Source organism: Leptodactylus fuscus, chromosome 2, assembly GCF_031893055.1.
Source record: "Leptodactylus fuscus isolate aLepFus1 chromosome 2, aLepFus1.hap2, whole genome shotgun sequence".
NCBI classification, from domain to species: domain Eukaryota; kingdom Metazoa; phylum Chordata; class Amphibia; order Anura; family Leptodactylidae; genus Leptodactylus; species Leptodactylus fuscus.
Window position 1 is genome coordinate 198030792 of NC_134266.1, and position 26868 is coordinate 198057659.

The 26868-nt window shown below is 40.6% G+C and overlaps 1 protein-coding gene across 1 annotated transcript; it reads left to right on the top strand.

Moving 5' to 3' along the window:
- Positions 1-1396: 1396 nt before the first annotated feature.
- Positions 1397-26868, top strand: EDNRB (endothelin receptor type B). Its single transcript, XM_075265398.1, has 8 exons — positions 1397-1545; positions 2174-2700; positions 19691-19803; positions 20332-20536; positions 21226-21375; positions 21911-22044; positions 25118-25226; positions 26553-26868. Exons 2-8 carry the CDS (start codon positions 2248-2250, stop codon positions 26703-26705), a joined length of 1317 nt encoding a protein of 438 aa, XP_075121499.1. The 5' UTR covers positions 1397-1545; positions 2174-2247; the 3' UTR covers positions 26706-26868.

A 26868-nucleotide genomic window follows, 5' to 3' on the forward strand; every position in this document is an offset into this window, starting at 1 on the left:
ATGCTAACAGAGACACACACAGATGTCAATCTCTGCCCCGGGGCTGCATTCTGCTTCATATCCTCACTAACATTCCATTCTGTGTCTTTACAGGACACAACACTTCATTACAATAGTCTTATTCACTTCCATTCACAAGTCAGTCCATCCAACCTAGATATACTACCAAATCACCAAGACTCATACTAAAAATAGAAACAAAAAACACTCTTACAACCATTGAGCCTCACAAGTTACAATATCAAATCCGGCTTCCGTAGAAAAGCTATCTATTATATATGTAAATTAGGCTGCCATATAAGTCTTCATACCATAAGATAATAAGCATTGCATCACTGGAAATGATATTGTATGCAAACGATAAATATTGATAACTGTAATGATATTGTATACAAACGATAAGTATTGATAACTGATGATTATTGGGACGTGCCATCAGATACTGTATTATGGAGCAATCCTCCCATAAAGTCATTACTTCAAGGGGGAAACAACTAGAAGGGTATTATTCAACAGATTCATTTCATAATATTCTGTGACAAAATCCATTCCATACTAGGATACAGCCTCAGAAATATGTGAATATATAGTACTCTATAGAGTTACCAATGGGTGGCACAGAGGGCCTCTGACTTTACATACTTCAGTACAGGTTCTGATACCATGTACATGAACCATAACAATGAACTGATTGATTTAGGAAACACTGTATTTATTTAATTAATTTAATAAAACTTTCAATTATTGCTTGTATCATTTCAGTAGCATCTTCCTATTAACTACTGTACCCATCCCCCTTTCCTTGCAAACCCTCATAGACAGAGTCCTCAGTATGACTCTACCCGACTGTCACTCATCTGTATTGTAATTTTTATTTGCTTGTTATGTACAAAAACCCTATATATATATATATATATATATATATATATATATATATATATATATATATATATATATATATTTATATATATATAGAGTTGCCTAGAATTAATGGCACTTTAAAATGATTACTAATAAATATTAATAATTTATATTAAAGTCACACTATCAAATCCAGCTTCTGTAGAAAAGCTATCTATTATATATGTGAATAAGGCTGCCATATAAGTCTTTGATTAACTTTCTATTTAATACTTTCATAGAAGAGGCCCATAAATATCCTGCTTATTTGGAGCTGATATAATAAATATGACTCATCCTATGTGTGATTGTGTTTATTCTATTTTCCAAGCAAAATATGACTGTGATTAATAATTTTGTATGAATGATGCTGTCCAGACTGCAGGGACATAAGTGGTCTAGGGATAGGTGGGTGTAGGAGGGAGCAGGCGGGGTCTGTCAGTGACTGATGTACAAGTATTGGACTAGTGCTTTTCAGACACACACATACCAGGAGAAAGGTCTGAAATGTTCATTACATCCATGCCTGAGACACTTCACAAGATTCCCAGCCTGATGTAATTCCCCAGTACATCTCACTAGCTGAAGCGCAGTCATTACCTCACTGCTTCTCTACTGTCTCGCTCTATTCCAGGATATCATAAGGTAAATTGACATTTTTAGCATTATTTCTCACTTTTTTTAAATACTTTAATGTCTGTTTTATTTGTCATATTTGAATATATATAGTTTTCTATAGAAAATAGATGCATTTATTTCACATTTAACATTTTATTGTACAGTTTTACATATAGTGTATTAATATTTTTAGATTTATTTCGTCAGACTCATATTTTTATTTTATAGATGTAGTTAAATTAATTTCAATATGCAGTTTTACATAAGATTGTAGATAAATCTGCTGAGATTTCTATTTGTCCTGTGAATACAATACAACTCTAGAGAATATATATATATATATATATATATATATATATATATATATATGTTACGTGCATTTACCATGTATCCACTGTAATATTTCAATTGTGGTTATATTCATATGACTGATTCTGGTCATAATAGTGTAATAGTAATATATTTATATATGAAATAAATATACATATGTATGATCTGTGCATTTACAATGTATCCAATGTAATATTTCAATTGTGGTTATATTCATGTGACTGATACTATTCATAATAGTGTAACAATAGTATATGTATTACATTTTCTATCTTAAAAATGTTCAAAGCAAACACAACTGTTAATATCTTGTCTTCTTATTTAGGTCTTAACTGGACATAAGCTAGTTCTTTCATATAGTTGAGAGTGGTTACCAAAACTTTGCAATCCCTACTCATCATGGAGATTGCCTGGCATGCTGTCAGATTGGCGCTAGTGTTGTCCTATGCTGTTGTAGTATTTGGTGAAGATTATAGTCCTTCCCTTCAACCAGTATCTCATGAAGAACTACCATTGCTGGAAAGCGTATCCACAACAGTAAAAACAAATGAAGTCAAGACATCAGATTCTTATCATCTATCAAACCACAACATGACTGAAAATACAGGTTATGAGTTAAGAAAGAATAGGAGGTATCCAGTGTGTAGGCTCGAGATCAAGGACACTTTCAAATATATTAACACAGTAGTGTCATGTCTGATATTTATAGTCGGGATTATTGGAAACTCAACCCTGTTGAGGATAATCTATAAAAACAAAAGCATGAGAAATAAGACCAACTTACTTATTGCCAGCCTGGCCCTAGGAGATCTGCTCCATATCATAATAGACATACCGATCACCACGTATAAGGTAAGAACAACATTGCTTTGGTGCAATTTTTCTATTCATATTATTAAAATTTAGACTTAATATCTTTATTTCATCATTTATCTTTTACGTTTATATTACTGTATAGGTAAAGATCTGGCTGTCAGTGAATGAGAACATTCACATTCAGAGACTTAAAATCTGTATAGAGCTTGTTCTACTTCTAGCTGAGAAGTGGATACACACAATGTTCTAACTAAATACATGAGTAGCAACACAAATGTCTGGGATTATTTGTTACAATGTTTGCTAAAGGTGTAAAGACCCAATTATTAGGAAAAGTTATTAATAACTGGCATGTGTAAATGTCCTGCAAACCAGCTGTTGTGATCTTTCCTGCCCCATGTACTTTGCATCGGCCAGTGTAAAAGGTAGACTAAAAAAGAGGAGGCATTTACTGCCAATGTTTGCTCATCCTGCCACAACATTGTGCTATGTAGTAGGACACCAATATTTTAGAAAAAAAAAGGACCCCACATCCCAGTGTAATAAACTGATGTATGATACTCAGTATAATCTGCAAAACTAAACATGAAACTTTTAGTATACATTTTGATCAAGGTGTATAAGCCTAATAGTCACTTCATGATGACCTCTGTAAATTGGGTCTCTACTCTGTTAGGTGCAATGCTGTGTAGTAGGATCTTAAGACTACGCCTAAATTCACACAATAGAGTTTTACCAGAGAAACTCAGTCTATGTGAGTACCAAATTTCCCAGCCTGAACAGTGTGCCTTAGAATATTCACTACAGGACAGTATGTGGCTTGGAGGCAGGGACTCGTAGTATCATGGATAGCTATAATGTTAGGAGTCCTTCTCCCTGCACACTGTTCCGGCCAGGAAAGCTTCCGCATACACAGATGGAGTGAATCTTAATCGTGTGAATCTACACTAAGGCCACACACTACACAATAGGGCAAAAAAATGCAGATAGAAAAACACAGCAGGAAAAAAACACAAGAAATATTTGTGATTTTTACTGCATTTCCACCGATTTTTCATTTTTAACTCCCCATATAAATCTGGAGGGAAAGCAAAACATTTCTGCTGATAAAATTAACATGCTGTGGTTTTCAAAAATACATGTAGTTACCACCTGTGATTCTGTAAAGCTAAGGCCCTGCGTTGCGGAAAAACGTTTTTGTTTTTTTTTCTGTTGCAAATCTTGCTGCATTTTTTTGAGCGAAAGCCAGGAGTGGATTCAAGCTACCTTTTCAAGCCACTCTTGACGTTGGCTCAAAAAAGTACATAAAAATCTATTTACCACTAGAACAAGGCTCTTCTGAGGTCTCCATAATTCACACAGTACAAAGCAAGGCCATGTAGCCAAACTATTCAATTAGTGAAATATTGTATGCCTGGAGTATCTCCAATCTATTTTTAGGATTTATCATCTGCTTCACTGAAAGCAACTGTTAAATCAGAACATGGAACTCATGGCTCACAGCAAACAATAACAGTGTCTGAGCTGCTGTTTTCAATAGATATAGGATATCAATTTAATTTCTATGTAGAAATAATGGGAGGTAGTCATTTACTTGCAAGCTATTGACTATTAGGCTAAGGCCCCATGGGACGTCCCGCAGCCATAAAGCGGGCGAGAAAACCTGCGTTGACAACGCATCGTGGTTCTTTCCACAGTGCTTTAGACAGAAAGTTCTCAGGAGTTTTCCTCCACAGACTTTCTGTTACAATTATATCTATGGGGAAACCGCTGACATTTACGTATATATAATTGACATGCTGCGATTTCCAAAACCACGCCAGGATTGGAAATCGCAGCGTGTCCACATAACAGTTTTTACCGCAAAGTGAGCATGGGATTTGCTTGAATCTCATCCATTTTGGCTGTACGGTAAAACACAGCGATTTTTCCCGCAGCGCTACCGGAGAACCAGACTGTGGAAACGCAGTTTTTTGAGCCAAAGCCAGGAGTGGATTGAGCAGAAGGGAGAGTTATAAGAACTTCCTATATATATCCCATTCCTTTTTCAGCCATTCTTGACTTTTGCTCAAAAAATGTAGCAAAATCTGGAAAGCATGCTGCGTTTCTGCAACGTGGGGCCTCAGCCTTAGTTGGCTTTTTAGATGGACGATATCTATTACAACAGCTGATTATTGGGTATATTGAGTACAACAGACATTTTACTATGAGGTATTCAATAAATTCTACATGTTCCTGGGCCACACATTGCATCTTTAATCTAAATATTCCCTAGTGCTGTAACTAAATATCCTGGTAAAGGTAGAGTAGCTTATAGGGGCCTCTCTCCATATTCCCAGCTCTGAATGCACCAGCCCGCCCAGTAGGACAATAATGTATGTCTCTATGCTATGATACTATAAAATTGCGTAGTTTAATGTATAATGGACAGTAGATATTCTTTGAAGCTTTTCTGCTTGTTATATTAGGTGTAAACTCCCTTAAGCAAGTCATTCATTCAACAAAGCAATTACAATCTTTTGAAGAAATGTTGAGCAATGTGTTATAACATAAGAGGAAGGAGTAGGGCGGCAAGTACTGTAAATACACCAAGGCTGACACTGAGGTTAAATCAAAGAGGAAACAATCTGTAATGTAGACAAGTCAGCCACAATACAGAACAGGGATCAAACATTACATAAGGGGATAACTAGAGTTAACTATGCATGAAATGGTTATGTAAACAGTGATGTAAGACCTGATATGTTTTACTTTTACTAATAATTTCAATATTTGCTTTTTTTCTCTTTTACATTCAGGTTGCATGTACTACATATGCACAGGCAGATTATTGCTAAGGATCTAGTTAGGATTGATGCAATAGCGAATGATTATTGAGCATATTAGTAATGAAGTCATTTGGAGGAGTTCTGTTTAGAACTTGCAATTGCTATGATTGATTACAAAAAAATGTAATAATTCATCATTATGTCATGATTTTTTTTTCTTGTTGTTTTAACAATAGGGAATTAAACTGAAGTTGTCAATTTAACTAAAACTACACGTCATGTTATGTAAAGAGTTGGACTTGTGTTATTCCTTATTGCAATAATAGAGGGTAGAAAAAGGTCAAAAGACTATTATTTAAAACAAGTGTTCATGCTGAGAGTATACTGCTGTACGTAGAAACCAACTATTCCAATGACACAGTATTAAATAGGCAATATTTATTAAATTGGATATTTATAACAAACTAATTTATATGTTAATATTAATAAATTATATAGTAAACAAATTAACACTAAGGTATTAGAAAAAAACAACACTAAGTATTCTGGAAAGTGAAAAAATAGTTTTAAGTTTAGTCATGATTTGTTATTGTTTTTTAGATAGAGAGATGGATAGATAGATAGATAGATAGATAGATAGATAGATAGATAGATAGATAGATAGGAGATATATCGATATGATATAGATAGATATGAGATATATAGGCATGCTATAGATCAGGGGTAGGGAATGCACGGCTCTCCAGCTGTTGCAAAACTACAACTCCCAGCATGCATACTGGCTCTGCTGTTCTGGGAACTCCCATGGAAGTGAATGGAGCATGCTGGGAGTTGTAGTTTCACAGCAGCTGGAGAGCCAAAGGTTCCCTACCCCTGCTATAGATAGAAGATGATAGATAGATACGAGATATATAGACATGAGATAGATAGATGGATAGATAGATAGATAGATAGATAGATAGATAGATAGAGAGATAGATGATAGATAGATAGATAGATAGATAGATAGATAGATAGACATTATGTAGGTGATTACGATTAATAGATTAGAATTATATATATATATATATATATATATTTTATTCTAATATTAAGAGTAAGACAAAGTGAACATGGTGCCCTGCTTCCATCCACATACTACTGCTTATAATACACTGTTTCAATTACACATCATAAAATATTTTATAGACAGTGTATTAGAAATATGTAAAATATTCATGTACAGGCAATATTGCTATACAGTTTCTATTCTTTCTAAAATAGATCATGATACAGCAATGCTGGCTGGATTTGGGGTGCAGAAGAGACTGTGCACAGTTTTTATATTTTATAGTTTAAGAAGCACTGAACATAGAAAATCCTTGTAATACTTGCAAGTCAGTAATACTAAAAAATATGAAATAATGGCTTAGTGCAGTTACATGATGCAGTATTAGTGCAGTATTCTCATATCTGTCGTCACCTCTGTCCCTTGTAGATTGTAAGATCTTGCAGGCAGGGCCTTTCCCCCTCTGTATCAGTCTGTCATTCATTTAAGTTATATGTAATGTACTTTTTCTCTCCTGTTATATACTTGCAACTAAGTACTTAGTAATGGTAATAGTAATGACAATGTACCACTAGGATTTCTCAGTGATATAGTGTATAATACCATAGATTCGCTGTATATGCTCACTTGGTTATCTGGGTATGGTCTTAGTTTTCCCTCAACCCTTTCTCTTTCATATTCTTGCATTATTAATATACAATAGCTTGTCCCCTATTATAAGTGCAACCACATATTGCTTCCCTTGTCCATCCTACTCTTTGTAGTCATGTGGTTTCTTCTATCTTTTTGTTTCTTCACAAGATGTGTTTTTCTCCCCCACCTACTGCTCCACTTCTTTAGCCACTGCCCTTCCCATTGCAGCACATAAGATGAATTTTCTTTTTGACATTGCCTGTTGCATCCCGTCTACACCATGCTGTCTCACATCTGCTTCACTAAATACTCTGCAATGTTTCAACACATTGCCCCTATGTCTTTTAAATTGTATACTTGCGTGCTTCCACAACCTTTGTGCCCCTCATAAGAGGTGACTATTTCTCAGCTGACAATGCATTTCAGAGCAACAATCCTTCTCTGTCTGACACTAATTGTTTTTACTGGTATCACAATGGAGTGTTGGGCTGTACTCACACTTGCTTTTGTTGCACATTTGTCCTTTTGATTTATTTGTGCACGCTTAGAACCACAGATGCGTGCAATGTCAGTCTGCATCAATTTTTCAGTAATTAGTCAGTGTTCACATCTGAGTTGGAGCCTCCGGTAGGAGCCTTTGTCGCAGATCTGGTAAAAAATGTAGGACAAAATAGCACAGCAATGCTACTCTAGTCTACTTTTATTCCACTTGACAAGTGGAGATTTTGGATCTGGTAACAAAATGTGTTCTGATTCAACTGATAGGAAGTGATGTAAACTGTTTTATATTTTATACCCCTTTGCATTCTGTAGAAGTGAACAAATTATCCCTACTTTTATACTTTTATGAAATTAAATGGACAGCAAATATTTGTGTTAGTTTGACTTAAAATATTAGTAAAAAGGTTTAAAAAAAAAAGTGTCAGGCCTGGTTCACATCTGCGTTCGGTATTCCATTCACGGAGTTCGCATGGGTTGGGCGGACTCCCCGAATGGAATACCGAACGCATTGTAGATTCGGGAGGAATGCAATACCGAATGTATTGACAGGCAGTGAGCTTATGAATGCACACAGACCCCATAGGTGTCCTCACAGAACATACGGAGAGAAAAGTACTTAATGAACTTGTTAGGAGTATTTTGTGTCGTGGGTATTGGTGCACACCTTCTGACTTGCTCGCACGCACTGTTGGTAGGCAGCTTGATTTCCTGGTTCATTAGTCTGTCCTCCCATTTGCACCTGGGAGGAGTGGTCTCTACTCTGTATTTAAACCCATGCCTCCCATGGTTCTGTGCTGAGTGTCGCTTTTACAGAGCTAGGCCTTAGCAGGAGGAGTAGGTGGTTATCTTGGATAGAGGAAGTTCCGTGGTTGGTTTTTGGGAGGTTTTGGGTGAACAAGTTGGTTTGTGTGTTTTCCCTTCTGTGTTCACCAATCCTCCCTCCGTGTATAATTGACTGTGTGAGTGAATTGCCTTATCCTTTGATTTCTACTCAGTTTCCCTGTGTTTGTTTCCTAGTGTACGGTTCCTTCCCATATTGGTTTGGGGAATTCCTTTCCTACATGTTTCCTGTGTGCTGCTTGTGTTGTTAGTCAGCGCACACCCTTGTCAGTCCCTGTCAGTAGCAGCTTCACTTGTTCGTTAGGGGTGACCCCCTTTAGTCTCCAGTCCCTAGAGATCTTATAGGGCATTCCTTCTCCCACTTCCCTCTAGGCCTACGGTGTCAGTGAGAGAGGAGCTGTCGGGGTCAGGTTTAGCCTGAGAACAGCCGACCTACACCCGTGAGGCAGGGACCGGGTTAGCTAGTGGGAGTAGTGCAGGGCGAGATTCCCTACTGCAATCCCTTAGCCCCGTTGCAGCTACCTGGACTGACATAACAGTACACTCAGCCGGTAAAAAAAAAAAAAAAAAAAAAAAAAAAGGTTCGTTTGCATTATGACGGACCTGAAACAGTTGTACCAGGCGGTGCAGCAGATCTCCACTGAGATGGAGGGGATCAAGCTACGAATGGATGCCATCCAAGCTTCTGGCGTATCTCAAGTACAGCAGTTGGCTCAACACACAGCCTCTCAGGTGGAGGGCATACAGAGGCAGGTGAGTAGCGCCCCTGTGGGTCGGCCTCTGGAGCCAAAAGTCAGCTTACCTGAACCCTTCCGAGGTAAGAGGTCAGATTTTTTCCGATTTCAAAAGGACTGTCTTTTGTATTTCCGGCTACGGCCGTTTTCCTCCGGTTCTGAGGTACAGAGAGTTGGGATTATTATTACTTTATTGAGAGATGATCCCCTCATCTGGGCACATTCGTTACCAGCCGACTCAGCTTGCTTACTAACTGTAGAGGCGTTTTTCTCCACAATGGGGTTACTGTATGACGACCCAGACAGGGTACGCACGGCTGAGTATAACCTACGACGTGTGGTGCAAGGGGATCACGCTATAGAGAAATATTGCACAGAGTTTCGTAGGTGGGCAGCAGAAGTACACTGGAATGACCCCGCTCTACTTAGTCAGTTTGAGACAGGGCTCTCGGACCAGGTTAAAGATCATCTAGTTTCTCACCCTGTTCCTGGAGATCTAGATGAGGCCATGCAGCTGGCAATTAGAGTTGGACGGCGCCTCCGGGAGCGTGGAGACAAGAGTCCTGGGGGGGTTAGCCCTCCTCAATTCTCTGTTTTTGGAGAGGACCCGGGGGACCAACCCATGCAGATTGGGGCCACTGTGCGAAGTGCTAGACCCAAGAGTGAAGGGTCCCGCACAGTACGCTGTTTTGTGTGTGGAGGAATGGGACATTTAGCAAGGGTGTGCCCCTCCAGAGAATGGTTCGCCAAGGAGGGTAATAACCCCAGGTCTATTGAGAGTAAGGGGAGAAAACCTACTAAGGAGGGAGGTGTGCATATTTCCTGTACTCAGACTGCCGGGTTGACCCTTGATGGATGGGTAAATGGGCAGAAGTGCCGGATTTTGGTTGATTGTGGTTCGGCAGTCAACCTTATTGACTCAGAGTTTTGCGAGCAACTAAGGGTGAGTCCTTTGGTCTTGAAGTCTCAGATACCGGTGTGGGCTATTGATAAGACCCCTCTACAGCAATCTGTCATCTCCAAACAGGTGGAGGGTCTGGAGTTTATTGTGGGTGGCCACAGGGAAGAGATTGACTTGTTCTTGTTGTCTAAATTACCAGCACAAGTAGTGTTGGGGTGGCCCTGGCTGAAGCAGCATAACCCTATTATCAACTGGGAGACCGAGACAGTAGTTTCTTGGGGGCATGGGTGTAATGGTCGATGTCTGCCCATATCCGTGATGTCTTTGTCTATAGACAATTTGCCTCAAGAAATATGTGAGTTCAGGGAGGTCTTTGAGGAAAGGGCAGCCAAGACATTACCACCACATCGCACCTATGATTGCTCGATTAAATTTATACCTAATGCAGTGTTACCCAAGACAAGGTTGTACAATCTCACTATTCCGGAGAGGGAGGCGCTCAAAGAGTATATTGAGGGGAGTCTAGAGGTGGGGCATATTCGCCCATCTAAGTCCCCAGTAGCAGTGGGGTTTTTCTTTGTAAAGAAGAAAGATGGAGGGTTGCGCCCTTGTTTGGATTTTAGGGAGATTAATAAAATCACGGTGCGGAATCCCTATCCCATCCCGTTGATCTCGGATCTTTTCAGCCAGATTACGGGAGCTCGCTGGTTTAGTAAAATAGATTTACGTGGGGCGTATAACTTGCTGAGAATCAAGAAGGGGGATGAGTGGAAAACAGCGTTTAACACACCCCTAGGACACTTTGAGAATCTGGTGATGCCTTTCGGTCTAACCAATGCGCCTGCGTTTTTTCAGAATTTTATTAATGATGTACTAAGTGCCGTCATAGGGAGGGGGGTTGTGGTCTATCTGGACGATATACTCATTTACACCCCGGATTTGGAGACTCATTGGGAGAGAGTGAGAGAGGTTTTAAATCTCCTGAGGGTTAACCAATTAAGTGCTAAGCTGGAGAAATGTGTGTTCGCGGTCAATAAATTATGTTTCCTTGGCTATATCCTATCGGACAAGGGGTTCGAGATGGATCCTGAGAAGGTCAGGGCAGTCTTGGAGTGGCCGCGACCTGAGAACCTAAAGGCGGTCCAACGGTTCTTGGGATTCTCCAACTATTATCGCCAGTTTATTAAGGGATTTTCTGAGGTTGTGAAACCCATCTCGGACTTGACTAAGAAGGGGGCTGACTGTGCTAAGTGGTCGCCAGAGGCGCTAGCCGCGTTTGAAGAATTGAAGGAGCGATTCTCCTCCGCTCCCATTTTGAGACAGCCGGATGAGAGGTTGGCCTTCCGAGTGGAGGTGGATGCCTCCTCGGTGGGGGTGGGTGCAGTACTTTCTCAGGAGTTCGAGGAGGGTACGCATCCCTGTGCCTTCTTTTCTAAGAAATTCTCTGCCTCTGAACGGAATTATGACATCGGAGATAGAGAACTACTGGCAATAAAACTAGCGTTCGAACATTGGCGTCATTTCCTGGAGGGGGCCAGAAGGCCAGTCCAGGTATTTACCGATCACAAGAATTTGGTTTATCTTGGGTCGGCGAAGAGATTAAATGCACGGCAGGCCAGATGGGCTCTATTTTTTGCGCGGTTCCATTTTACCGTGACTTATGTGCCGGGTTCAAAGAATGTTAAGGCTGATGCTTTATCCCGGTATATGTCGACTGAGGAGGAACGAGAGGCGCCGGCCACTATTCTTGGGGATGGAGTGGTGGTAGCAGTATTGGGCACGAAATTGGAGAAAGCCTTGATCGAAGCGCAACACGCTGCACCTTCCAAGATACCTAGAAACAAGCTGTTTGTCCCAACTACTCTCCGACAAAGTCTACTGAGGGAGTGTCACGAGTCGGTTCTTGCTGGTCACCCGGGGGTTTCAGAGACCATGAGATTGGTGTCTAGGAATTTTTGGTGGCCAGGGTGGAGTAAGGATGTCTTGCAGTTTGTTCAAAATTGTTCGGTCTGTGCAAGAGCCAAGGCGTCGCATACCCGTCCCCATGGTCTTCTACATCCGTTAGAACCTCCTAAGGCACCTTGGACTCATCTGTCTATGGATTTCATCACGGGCCTTCCAGTGTCTAAGGGTTTCACGGTCATTTGGGTAGTCGTTGACCGCTTCACGAAAATGTGCCATTTGATCCCGTTTTCCAGGCTGCCATGTGCCAAGACACTATCAGGGTCATTTATTAAAGAAATTGTAAGGTTGCATGGTCTTCCTGAGGAGATCGTTTCGGACAGGGGTCCGCAATTTGTGGCTAAATTCTGGCGGGCTTTTTGCAGCAGGTTGGGAGTTACACTGTCGTTTTCCTCCGGGTTTCACCCGGAGTCTAACGGGCAAACAGAGAGGAAGAATCAGGATGTGGAACAGTTTTTGAGGTGTTTTGTTCGAGAGAATCAGAATAATTGGGCTGACTTTCTTCCCCTGGCAGAATTTTCCTTAAACAACCATGATTCCAACGCCACAGGTACCACACCTTTTTTTTGCTCCGGTGGTAGACATCCTGTTTTCGGAGTATTTTCTTCCATTTCGTCCCCAGTTCCGGAGGAGGAGCTATTTTCTAAAAAGCTGCAAGGGGTATGGTCCCGTATCCGAGAGAATCTGGTGCGGGCGTCGCACCAGGCTAAGGTCCAGGCGGATAGGAAGAGAGGGGAGTTGCAGTTCTTCCCTGGTGAGATGGTTTGGTTGTCCACCAAGAATATCAGGTTGAAGGTTCCTAGCAAGAAGCTGAGTCCCAGGTTTGTGGGTCCTTTTAAAATCATCAAGATGGTAAATGAAGTGGCGGCGCAGCTGCAACTACCTAAAAGGTGGAAGATAAACCGGGTGTTTCATGTCTCCTTGTTAAAGAAGGCCAAGAAGGGAACGTCTCCAGTTAAAGTTCCACCAGTTTCTGAGTCCGGGGAGTATGAGATATCCCGAGTTCTGGATAGCAAATATGTTCGGGGGAAGCTACGGTATCTGGTGGCATGGAAGGGATACGGTCCTGAAGATAATTCTTGGGTTCTGGAGTCGGATATGTCAGCCCCCAGACTCGTGGAGAAATTCCACAAGGAGTTCCCGAAGAAGGATGCTCCTAGAGAATCCGGAGTCTTCTCCTTGAGGGGAGGATCCTGTTAGGAGTATTTTGTGTCGTGGGTATTGGTGCACACCTTCTGACTTGCTCGCACGCACTGTTGGTAGGCAGCTTGATTTCCTGGTTCATTAGTCTGTCCTCCCATTTGCACCTGGGAGGAGTGGTCTCTACTCTGTATTTAAACCCATGCCTCCCATGGTTCTGTGCTGAGTGTCGCTTTTACAGAGCTAGGCCTTAGCAGGAGGAGTAGGTGGTTATCTTGGATAGAGGAAGTTCCGTGGTTGGTTTTTGGGAGGTTTTGGGTGAACAAGTTGGTTTGTGTGTTTTCCCTTCTGTGTTCACCAATCCTCCCTCCGTGTATAATTGACTGTGTGAGTGAATTGCCTTATCCTTTGATTTCTACTCAGTTTCCCTGTGTTTGTTTCCTAGTGTACGGTTCCTTCCCATATTGGTTTGGGGAATTCCTTTCCTACATGTTTCCTGTGTGCTGCTTGTGTTGTTAGTCAGCGCACACCCTTGTCAGTCCCTGTCAGTAGCAGCTTCACTTGTTCGTTAGGGGTGACCCCCTTTAGTCTCCAGTCCCTAGAGATCTTATAGGGCATTCCTTCTCCCACTTCCCTCTAGGCCTACGGTGTCAGTGAGAGAGGAGCTGTCGGGGTCAGGTTTAGCCTGAGAACAGCCGACCTACACCCGTGAGGCAGGGACCGGGTTAGCTAGTGGGAGTAGTGCAGGGCGAGATTCCCTACTGCAATCCCTTAGCCCCGTTGCAGCTACCTGGACTGACATAACAGAACTACTTTCTTCTCTGCATGACTCGTGCGGACACTGTGCGGACAACACACGGACTCCATTATAATCTATGGGTTCTGTGTGCTTTCATTGCTCACTGCTTGTCAATGCATTCGGTATTCCGTTTGAGGGGTCCCCATGCTGACTTCCCAAACAGAATACTGAACACAGCTGTGAACCAGGCCTCAGGCATCACATAGTTCTTTAAACTAACACATTTACACTACATAGCAAAATAAAATAGATTACTGCTTTATGGTAGGTTATACACGCTGCTGGCTGAACCTAACAAAACTTGTTTCAATGAATATTTTTGTGGTTCAGCCCTCCAAGTTCAGCATAAACCGGAAGTGCTATTAGAGCCCAAAGTAAAATAAGTGGAAGGTGAGTAAAAATAACAAGCTGTTATACTCACCTTCCAGTACCTATTCTGGGTAACCTTGCAGCATCCTGCAGTCCTCTGACAGCCTCTTCAGGTATCTTCTGTCATTGCACACCCCTAGGTCACCGCTAAGGCCTGTAATTGGGCCTCTGGTCACATAGAGCATGTCAATATCATGGGTGACATAAGCCAGAGGTTGAAAAACACCTGAGGAGAATGCTAGGGGACACAGTGTTGCAGTCTATGATACAATTGCTACATCAACACAGGCCTCAATAGTTGTATTGCTCCTCACAATCGAATGACTCCCATGATCTCACTGTGCAGGAGATGTTCAGGGGGAATCAAAGTCAAATAACAGGACCAGATGGGTTTGGTGCCTGTGATCAGAGATGTCTCTGATCGCAGGCACTGCCGGATCTTTAAGTTTAAAACCAGCAGTTAAGAAGTAAAGTCAGGGGCAAATTTACTTCAAGATTGTAATGGTTACATGTCCGGTTTGAAATGGAGGCTCAGTCTATTTCGTTACAGGGTCACAAATTGAGATGTAGTTTTCTGGCATACAAGGCATGAAAAAATTGCAATTTTTGTTGTAAATATCTTTTATAGTTTATTCATTTTGCACTCCTCTGCTATTCAAAAAAGTGGGTAGGACAGGAATTTTGGCAGAAACTTGGCATGAGATGTACCAGAAATCTACACCAGTCCCTGACAGGCACAGATGTAATTCCTAGTGCACAGGATATTCTGCGATATGCCTGAATTATTAAGTGGCCAGAGCTTTTTAATAGTTCTGGAACATCACACACCAACACACAGAAGTGATTAAGACCACACAAAGCTCTTAATACAGTAACACTCCATTAACAGTGCAGTGGGGGCCACCATTGTAAATTTAGCTATGTATCCATATATTTTCTCTGTATGCCACTATAAGTTATCATACTTCTTTATTCCATATATAACATACCTATGTTGTCCATACATTGAAGACTATATAAAATCATTTCCTATATCTACTCTTTTACCATTAGAAGTCCCATGCGTTTTTGTGTTACACATCTGTTCTGACACACTAACCTAATTTTCAAGCATGCCAAATCAGATTTAAGTTCCACATGTCAATTCTATGCCAATTTGTCGCCTCATGTAATTTCAATGGAAAGTGTTGTAGCTTTAAATAATATTATTTCACAAGGTTTTATTAAGTGTTACACTATAGGAAAAGGTCTGTAAGCCATGAAATTTAACCACTACGCAACTCTGGTACTGAGCAATACACTCTTCTCACTTGTACTACTGCTAGTCTACCCTACTATATCAGTAATAATAGATGTGTGCTATTGCATTGGTCATCTGGCAAATGTGATGAATTGTGGGGAATTTTGATGATGTAACAGAAGAAGAAAACAAGACTAATATTGTCTATGCCTAAAAACAGGGTAATACTACCAATGAAAAAAAGCTTTGACTCTGTAAGTTCGGGTAATGGTAGCAACACTCTATATTCTCAACTTTATGTAAATTTTTGCTGAAGTGCGTTTAAATGCATACAGCAAAAATGTAAAGCTTGTACAACGTAGCCCATTTTTAACGCCACACCTGTGGGGAGGCAGTCTCCCTCTTCTCCCACATTGCCGAACTTGAAATGAATGCCTCCCTGCAGTAGTAACAAGAAAAGTTTTAACTCATCAGTGTGACCAGTTTAACAGTCTGCCAAGGAACACAGAAAGGCACTTAAAATGGTGTGCTTCTTCTCTATCAAACAGTCTTTGCAATGTTTTCCAGCAATGTTAGAATTCCTCTGATCTCTGGCAGTTATGTTCTTTTACTTGCTGATTTCTGTGGACTAGCCCATTCACCTGACATGGACAAGATGGCTTCTTCCATGTGGTCTATGACTTAAAACACTCACCAGCAGGTCCCTGCTTTCCTTCTGCAGCACTTCATCTGCGTCTGCTCTCTGGGTGTCTCTGGGTTTCTTCACGCTTTCCTTTTCTATTCTGCTATTGAACTGGCCAGCTCTTCTGCCATGCTAGACTGTACATACATGGGAGGTGAATAGTAGGGGGCTAGCTTTCTCTGGTAGCACAGGAGAGGGCCTCTGGAGCTACAACTTAACCAAGACTGAAATAATTATTATCCTCATGATCGACAAGTTTTCTTAGCTGCATGGTCCTTGAGTAGTTGAAAACTGTCTATTGGGAATACTAAGCTCTAGTATTGATTTTTATACTTCAGTATTTATTTTACTAAAATACAATTCCATGTTTTTTAGACAATTTCTAACAGTTTCTGTGCCAAGTACAACAGATGGGTGGGGCTTGTTGAAAATGGGTGGGCTTAACCCAAAACTGTGAACTAGATAGCACACTGACCCATTAATTTCTGTGGGCCCATACAACATGATTGTGAATTACATGGTCACATGTCAGGCCTACAGACCAGGACACTAAATATGGAACAGGTCCTATTCCTGTCCAATTGTGCAGCCTCGCTTCCATGGCTCCTATTCATTAAAGGAAAGGGGTCACAGAAATACAGCCGCTGCATGGGTGGCACACAGGTAACATCGCGTGCCGCCAATTCCATTCTGTCCTATTAGTTTATTTGACCCACTGTTACTTTTTATGATAATGTCATTGTTGACAATATACAGATTGATGAACTCGCAACAGTAGGACCATACAGATTGGTGCCAATATCACTGTCATGAACAACTGTCTCAGTCCACCAAGTATTGCACTCAACAAACAAAAAAATTCTATTCATCAGATTGAGTTTTCAGCATCCGGCTACCCTTTCAGCTAACAGCCAATATTAATGCCCTGTTCATTCTTCAGGCCGATTCTGCCTGAAAACTCCCATAGAAAAGAATGGAAGGAGCAAAATACACCTTTTCTGTCAGCACAGAATGTGCCATGGAATTGGTACAGAATTTGAAAAGATCTGCTTGAAGAATTTGGAATTTGGCCCAGCCTAATAAAGGCAAAATACAGTGACACTCTCCTTCAAATTCAGAGTCAAAATCCTATATGTGAACAACCCCTTAGGCTGAAATAAATGCATAAATATGTTGCTGATGCATTTCATATGAAGGGTATGAATATACAGGGAAACAGCTTTAGCCTAAGGCCCCAAGTAGCAGGCCACAGCAAAAATGCGATGTGGGAAAACTGTGGTGGCCAGGCATCACAGTTTTTCCCGCATCACTTTTCACAGAAAGTATGTAGAGGTTTCCAGACATACTGCGATTTCCAGTATTGCGTTCCAAATCGCAACGTTTCCACTGCGTAAATTTTCTGCATTATGAGGATGGGATTCGCTAGAATGCCATCCACTTTGCAGTAACTGTAAAACGCTGAGGGGGCCCGGCCTTACATGACAAGAGCCGTTACAGGATAGCAAACCCATTAATCATACTACTGTTTTATATTGCAATACAATCTAAGAGTTGGACTGTACAGTTTGACATATGATAAGTTAAACTGCAAATTGCAAACATGTTTCTGGAGATATCTTCAGTCTTTTCCATACTGTCACACAGATAACAATCTCTAAGAATGTCATGCTAGATATCATCTCTGCAGGATTTTACAAAGCATACGATTTAATCATTAACACACTGGTTTGTTAGCCAATGAAGAGAAATTGCGGAATGCAAATATCCTACAGCATAGTCTGGATAGAAAGCTACCAAAGATGTCCAACTGATAATCCAAGTGCCATGTGCAGCCATCATTTTCTAATCACAGCTTTCAAAAACAGATCCAAGGGTGACGATGACAATGCAAGAGACAAAAATGATCTTTTGTTACATTACCTATGCCATTATATCAATATAATTACCAAGGGGTTACTAAACAATGCCATGTTAATCAGTACGATCTCCCAAAACCTCATATCAATCTAATATATTCTAGTCCTATAAGAAAACCCAAAACTAACAGTTGATTTCTAAGCAGGATTAATGGCCTTTTCACTACTTACCTACTTATCCACGGGGATCCAAGGTGTCATACCCCAATGGGTGTTATGGAACATATCTGGACTCTGCCATTCAGCTTTTGAAGCAGCAGCACCATTCCCTGAATGCCACTTTATAGGTCATGTGACATCATCTCTCATATGGCCTGTTTTCATCTCGGCCCTTTTTAAGTGACTAGGCTGAGTTGCAATTCCAAGCACAGCCACTATACAAATATATTGGACTGTGCTTGGTTTTCTGTAAAGAGATGACAGTGGTCAATGGCTGTGGTCTCTTCAAATAGCTGATCGGCAGGAGGTCCAGGTATTGGAACCCTGCTGATCTTCAATTGATGCCCTATCCTAAGGGTAAAAAAAAGAGTGCAAGAAAGAATGTTCAAATATAAGTTCTTTTTTTTCATAGAGGGTCCAGCAATATAGAAGTTTTGGACCAGAATATTTCATCACATAAAACAAGTGCAGGGATCTTGTGATCCATTCTTAAATACTCTCATCAGACAGTATTAGTACACATACCCGCAACAACCCGAACTTCTCTCATTCCACCATCCATAGAAGTAAAACTAATTATTTATTTTAACTACACAATTTGTTGCAATATAACAAAAATATAAATAAAAAAATAAAATGAGGCAAGCCGCCCAGAACCCTGGATGTAGTTCACTTTCTAAATTGACTCCAGTGACTGCACTTTACATTGATTCTTGACTCTGCACAGAGTAAGGCAGATCTCTATGTGTAAGATTTAGAGAATCCATTTTTACAAGCAGCATGTAATGGCATTCATTGCAATTTCTTCATGATAATTGAAACAACTGAAACTGAGATATCAACGCGCCTACAGAAATATTATTATTATTTATTATTATTATTATTATTATTATTATTATTATTATTATTATACAATGTTCCTTTCTGTCAAATTAAAAATTGCATAATAGTGATTAGCAAGAATTATAATGTTGGATCTATAGATGTGGAAGAGTTAACCCAAACCTCTGAATTTGGTTAAACTACTGCAGTGGTATCCTCTTATCATAGAAGACAACAAAAAACAATAAAAACCCACTGAATTTTTTTTTCTAATGGCTTTTCATAGTTTTTTTTGTCTTCTGTGATAAGAAGTCATGCAGAAGTTTAACCAACTGCAGAAGTTCTGGTTAATTCTGCTACATCTTATAATAATATTATTATTATTATTATTATTATTATTATTATTATTATTATTATTATTATTATTATATTATAGTAGTTATATTTCTGGTGTAATATTATATATACAGAATAAATTGTAAAAAAACATTCTTGTATTTTTTAATTACAAGTTGCTATCCCAAAAATGGCCCTTTGGAGTTGAAATCTGCAAACTGATGCCATTCCTGCAAAAGTCTTCAGTTGGGATCACAGTTCTGAGCCTGTGTGCCCTTAGTATTGACAGGTAATCATTTATCTTAATTTTTTCATTTTATACATACAGATTGACCTAAACAGTGCAGTACATACAAATCCATACATATCCATCACATACACATAGGTGTACTTACTACACTCACAGGTTTTCTAACACAAATGGCTCATAGTACAGAGAAAGTTGTGCAGGGAAGCTAATGGCTTTTGACTTGTGGTAGGAAACCCATAAAAATATACTGTATAGTGAACATTGGGGGCAACACGGTGGCTCAGTGGTTAGCACTGCAGCCTTGCAGCACTGGAGCCCCTATATGGGGTTAACATTAGGCCATGCATAGTTGGGCTTTGTGGGCCCTAGGGAACATAGTACACTGTACATCTTTTCTATTTGCAGTACAGAAGAACTATATACTGCACTATTCCATCCATGTATCTGCAGAGATAGCAAAAAGCTAACACCAAGGGTAACACTAGTACATTGAAAGCAATATTAGGATAATAATCCTATATTTGTAGGTACATGTATATTTATAAATATGATTATTTTTAAATCCAGGTATAGAGCGGTTGCATCCTGGAATCATGTCGGTGGGAGTCGTGCTACCAAATGGACTGTGTTAGAAATTACATTTATATGGATTATATCAGTTGTGCTGGCAATTCCAGAGGCCATAGGTTTTAATGTTGTTCACTTTAACTATAATGGACAAATCATAAAAGCCTGCATGTTTCAGCCAAGTCAAACGTCATCATTCATGGGGGTAAGTTGTATTTTATTGTACCAGAATTCTAATACAGAATTTATATAAGAATGTAAAGGGAGCCCACCAACATCCTCAAGCATATTTGATTGCTACCACCACATCACAGAGCAGATTACAGTGATAAATATCATATACTTTTGTAGATTGTTGGAAAAAAATTATCTTGAAATCTTATGCAAATTAGGTGGTTGATACAATGGGGGCGGGCCCTCAGTCCTGGGCCCTTTTTGCCCAAGTAGGATGGGTGATGTCATAGAAGCGAGAGGATCAACTCCTACTGCACATGGTGGCACAGGTAGGAGGTGGTAGGGGTCTGAGGGGTAACAGCAGTGCTCCAGGGAGTTGATACAATTGATAAATGTGGTGTTTTGCTGCAACTTGCCCTAGAATCCTAGCTTATTTTTAATAGTAAATCTGCCCTATGCATCTAGAGTATATGTGGTGATATAGTGGTTCTGATGCGAATTGCAGCCTATTTAGGATTGTTCTAGCATGACATAATAATATATTGAATTTGTATCATGAAAAACTAAAGTATGTGGATAGTTTATCATTGTAAATTTTAATAATGTCATATGCGTTAAATGATTAATAATACAAGTAATATGCCTTTATTTATCCTCTACATATTAATATGATTAATAGAGCTTCATTTGTGCTTTACATGTTACATTTTTCTCTTTCAGTTCTACAAGACTTATAAGGACCCATGGCTTTTTAGCGTTTATTTTTGCCTCCCTTTGCTTGTTACTGCCATTTTTTATTCTCTGATGACATACGAGTTGCTACGCAAAAAAAGTGGAATTACAATTTCATTGACTGATCATATAAAACAGGTATCGAATTACTGTATCTGCCTTACAAGTGACTACAGTGTGTATCTGTCACCTATTAACTGTAACACATAGTATTTTCATGATAATTTCTATTGCTTATATTCTATACATGTGTTTAATATTTATATTAAAGTACAGTAATTACAGTAACATATTCCATGTTTGGAATTTTATAGAGTTAAAGCAGGCTAACACTAGCACTTGCATGTTCCAGTCCGTCAGGGGACCTAAAGAACTGAGAGGTGGACTGATAAAATAGCGGTTACACGTGGAGCCCAGCAGACTCCATTGACTATAAAGGAGTCCTTCGAGCTTCCATTGTTTGCAAACTGAAAGCAGCAGAGGAATAAGACCTCCATGCAGGACTTTTCTTCTCTGCCAATATTCAGTGGACATTGCGCCGGAGTCTTCTCCACAACTGTAACCTTAAGAGATATACAGAATACAGTTTAATATACAATGAACAATATAATAATACATAATGCAGAGCAATCCATATTCAATTGTGTATGTTATACTTCCATTTTCTTTTCAGAGACGTGATGTTGCTAAAACTGTATTTTGCCTTGTGCTGGTGTTTGCTGTTTGCTGGCTACCTCTGCACCTTAGTAAGATGATCAGATTTATATTTGACTACAGAGGATATACCATACACTGTGAGCTTCTAAGGTAACGTCTGTTTTTAACAGAGAAAGTAGTTATTACAGTGCTATCATTATTGCCAAACATTTTACAATATACTGCAAAGACGTGATTGTTTCTCTGGCATTAGCTTTTAACTATACTGTATGGTATCACTGCTTTTTTGCAGTGAAACTAGCCTGGCCATCAGTTAAAGGGTTCTTCCAGGACTAGCCAGGGTATTGCTGCCCTATCCCATGTAAGTGAATAGGATGTGTGCTGCCACAGTATAGGACAGTCACTACAAATGTGGTATCCCAGAGGATGCAGGTGTTATAGTAGGACCTAACGGGGGCAGTAGTCCTTCTGATAGCTGAGCTGTTGTAATGGTCACGGTAGCTGTAGTGGTGGTCCTGACTGTGGGGCACCTCTTATGGGACACACAGCAAGTCAATTTTCAAAAGTAAGATAGCAAAACACACAGTCCTTTGTTAACCAAAAGTTTCTTTACTGAAGGCTTTCATAAAGTGCAGCAATACCCAGGGGTGAACCTGCTTCTTTTGCCGCCCGAGCGAAGTGCAGAAAGCCGCCCCCCCCCCCCCGCCGGGAGGAGGGGACGGAGCGGGGCGTGGCTTAGTGGAGGGGGTGTGGCACCTAAAAGGGGGCGGGGCTTAGCGCCGTTTGGCGGCAGAGAGCAGGCCCAGAGACTGCCTGCGCTCTGCCTGAGCGTGAGAGGAGGCTGCTGGAGCAGCGCTGCTCCAGTGGCCTCCCCAAACCACCGCTCCGTGCTAAGCCAGTCCAGGACAGCTTGTCCTGGACTGGCTTAGGTTAGCAAAAATGGCACCCTCCCTGAGGCCCTGGCATAGTGCCGCCTGAAGCGCTCGCTTCAGGTCGCCTCATGGGAGGTGCGGCACTGGCAATACCTCACAGTGATACAGTCTCATGTACAATACAGCAGGTGCATGCGAGGAGGATTCCCTTGCAAAGTGACTGGTAAGGGCTGATGCTGACACAACTTTCCTCAGATTTTGTAGTATAGAGATTTGCAGAGACATAGTCCAGGTTATAGCTACAGAAGAGGGATCTTTGGTTGGCTCCCGGCGGGTGACTAATTTGGGGTGTATGTAGTTACTCACGGTTACTGGGCCGCGGTATCCAAAAGCTGGACACAGACCTAAGACACGTGGCTTGGAAACCATGGAGCACTGGACTTGACCGGAGGCCTTCTTTAGATCCAGGAATGCAGAAAGGCTCCTTTATAGCTGCTCCTTTCTGTCAGGTTCACTCCTTGGAGGCAGTAGAAATATGCTTGTTATCCCCTCTGTATGGACTGGTGAATGGTCCTAGGAGAATCTGTATCTTACATGGGCTGTGAGATTCACCATGTAGCTCCTAGGGTTAGGCAGGAGTAATCTGAAAGCCCTGCTTGGAGTTGAACTAACAGCACTGGACTAACAGGTGCTGTTACCTCACACACTACTCTCCAGAACATGGCTGTACTGGCTTCCTTTCCCCTACTAAGAGGAAGGCGGGGCTAAAGTCTCCACCCACAGCTTGCTAGAAGCTTCTCTACAGAAGCTCGTGCTGTGTATGGAGTGGTTGGGATCCTACCATCACATGCACCTACATAGAGTAAACCATGGATGGCAGCAGAGTAGTACATGGCAATGTATGCACATAGGAAATGTAGATTATACAATAGACAGTGATACCCAGTATTAGTGCATTGTGAGAAACATTCTGCCATATGACAACTACTCCTATCATGGCAGGAAGGAGTGTACTGGGACACTATACAAAGTGTTCACAGCTCTTGGCTTCCAGCTGTACACACTGTGCAGATACAGCAGCTGCATGAGCTGATCAGTGGGAGTGTTGAGTGCTGGACCCCAACTATCTGATGATGATGATCTATCTTAAGAATAGGCCATCCAAGTCTACCCTTGGATAACTTCTTGTTGTGGTAGGTCAATCTTCTGCCAGAAGCAATAAATTATTCTTGTCAGTGTTACAATGACAGGTAGACTGGACACTCCTTCTTCTGTATATTATGGCCAGCACATACTGTGTCTGCCACCACCATCTATTTGCAGAAATGGTGTTGTTGTTCACAGTAAAGACTCACTCATTGTGATGGGGCAGCACAGTATCTCAGTGATTAACAATGGCCTATTTTCCAAGGAGAACATCTGCATGGAGTATGCATGTCCTATTCCTGTTTATGTGTCTTTCCTCCCACACTCCAAAGACATACTAACAGGCAATTTGGACTGTGAGCCCTCTAAGGAACAGTGATTCACAATGTCTGGAAAGTACTGCAAAATATGTAGGTGCTATACAAGATAGAGAAATAAATATATGTGACCTAACTGGCCGCGGATTCCGCAGCTGAATCAGCCATGGCGTCCGCGGCTCAAGACATGATCCTGTTTCGGCCCATTCATTAAGGCCTACACAGGAGCAGGATCCTGATGCTGCATCGGCATCCCGTCACGGCTAACTGTGCAGAAAGTTCACAAGGCGTTAAAGGTTTCCGCCACCTTTTCCGCTGTGTGAACATAACCTAAGATAAACATAGGACTCTGCTAATACTGTGTTGTTTGCTTATGTTGGAGGTGTACATCACGAGTATTCCCCTGATAAAATTCTCTGACATGTCTTTCTGTACAGGCAAAATATAGCCCATATTAGCCATTCACTTATAAAAATAAAAAAATATGTCATGCATTATCCACTTTTTATTATATCTATTTATATAGAAAAGTGCACACCAATATGTTGAAAAGATGCTGTTATTGCACCCACTAGGTGTAGTGGGCACTATGAATACGTACAGGAGCCTTCCTAGAGCATAAGGCTATACAAGTTATGAGCAGCGCCTTACATAGGCAGAACTGCAGCAGTTTTATAAGATAAATGGAGTTGTTTCATCAATTACTAAGTCTAAGCATACTGTATATGTGGTGTGTATGCACTCTGTATTATCACACATCAAATCATGGATTACTATATATTAAGGTTATATAATAATGTGCTGTGGGTGCCGTTAACTTCATTGGTGTTTATTATGTAAGATATTGCATACAACTTATTTACCCCATGATTTTTTTTCCATTTACAGTTTTTTCATCTCAGCGAACTACATTGGCCTGAATTTGGCAGATTTAAATTCCTGTATAAATCCAGTAGCTCTTTACATGGTCAGTACAAGATATAAAAACTGCTTCAAGGTAAGATAATCTCGTAGTATCACTTGTGCTTATGTACATTATATTGTGCACAGAAGGAAGGTTGTAATGAATAATAGCTCAGCATAGAGTCAGGACAAGCCCAGCAATTTCCCAGCAAAATCTGTATGTGGTTTGTGCTGCAAATTCGCAAGAGATAGAATTTTCAGTATCCTGGGTTTTCTCTGAAAATTTACAACTATATATAGAGTTTTTTTTTTTTTTTAAGACAATCTGCATGTAATGTTCTGATATTTGCTGTGAATTATGTAACCTAAACTAACCTAATATGGTCGATCATATATTTTCTAATATATTAATTGTCTTTGCATTTCACGGTATGGGATACAGGTCATGACAGTAAATAGTATGCAGACTAAAACCATTGTATTTACAGAAGCTTAAAGGGATTAAATCATTAAAATGCTATTTTTTTTGTCCCTAACACGTAGGAATAGCTTTAAGAAAGGCCATTCTTCTCCTATGTTTAGATGATCATCCGTGCCGTTTTTTCGATAGAAATCCAAGTTTTCTTCTGTATGAAAATGAGTTATCTCACAGCACTGGGGGCGGAATCCACTGCTCAAACAGCACTGGGGGCATCCCCAATGCTGCGAGAGAAATCTCCAGTGCCGCATCTATCTTCTCCTGGAACGGCCTCTCCCTGCGTCCTCTTCTGGCGCTAGATTCAAACTTCTAGGCATGCGCAGTCGGCTCTGCCGTCGGGCCTCAGGCAGAGCCGACTACACATGCCTATGGCCATTTTCTTGTGGCCACTTACCCCAGGTTACTGTACAAGCAGCCACAAAAAGATGGCCGCTTACTCTAGTTTAATGGGTAAGCGGCCATAGGAAAATTGCCGTGGTATACGCAGTCAGCTCTGCCTGAGCTTCGATGGCAGAGCCGACTGAGCATGCCTAGAAGTTTGAAGCATCGGAAGAAGATGCAGGGAGATGCTGTTGCAGGAGAAGATAGAGGCGGCACTGGAGAGTTCTCTTGTAGCATTGGAGATGCCCCCAGTGCTGTTTGAGCACTGGAGCCCAACCCCAGTGCTGCGAGAGAGCTCATTTGCATACAAAAGAAAACCAGGACTTCTATTGAACGGCGGCACGGAGAAGACATCTAAAGGTAAGAGAAGAATAGCCTTTCTTAAGGCTATTCCGAAGTGTTAGGGAATCCATACGTGACATTTTCTCTAATCTCTAAGTTTAACGCTTCTGTGATTCATGCCATTATATGTTTGCAACACAAGTTAAGTTCATGATATGAAAATTATTCCTGTTTGTATGGTAGATATACCAACTTGTTTTTATATCTTTTTTTTTTCAGTCATGTTTATGCTGTTGGTGTCAACCCAAAGATTTAACCCATTTGGAAGATAAACAGTCATGTATTAAGTTCAGAGGTCATGATCATGCGTATGAGACATTCCCACAAACAAATAAAGCTATTCTGAATGAAACTGAAGACATATCTATGTGATTTCTGAAAAATGGCTGAACTCTACCAGTAGAATATGCAAAAGACATAGCTTGTAAAGAAATGTTTTTCTGAAGTTTAAGGACTAAAAACACACAAGAAAACAACTCAAGTGTTGTGTCAGCACTTAAGCAATGGCATTTTCATGTTCCGACAAGGCTTAATA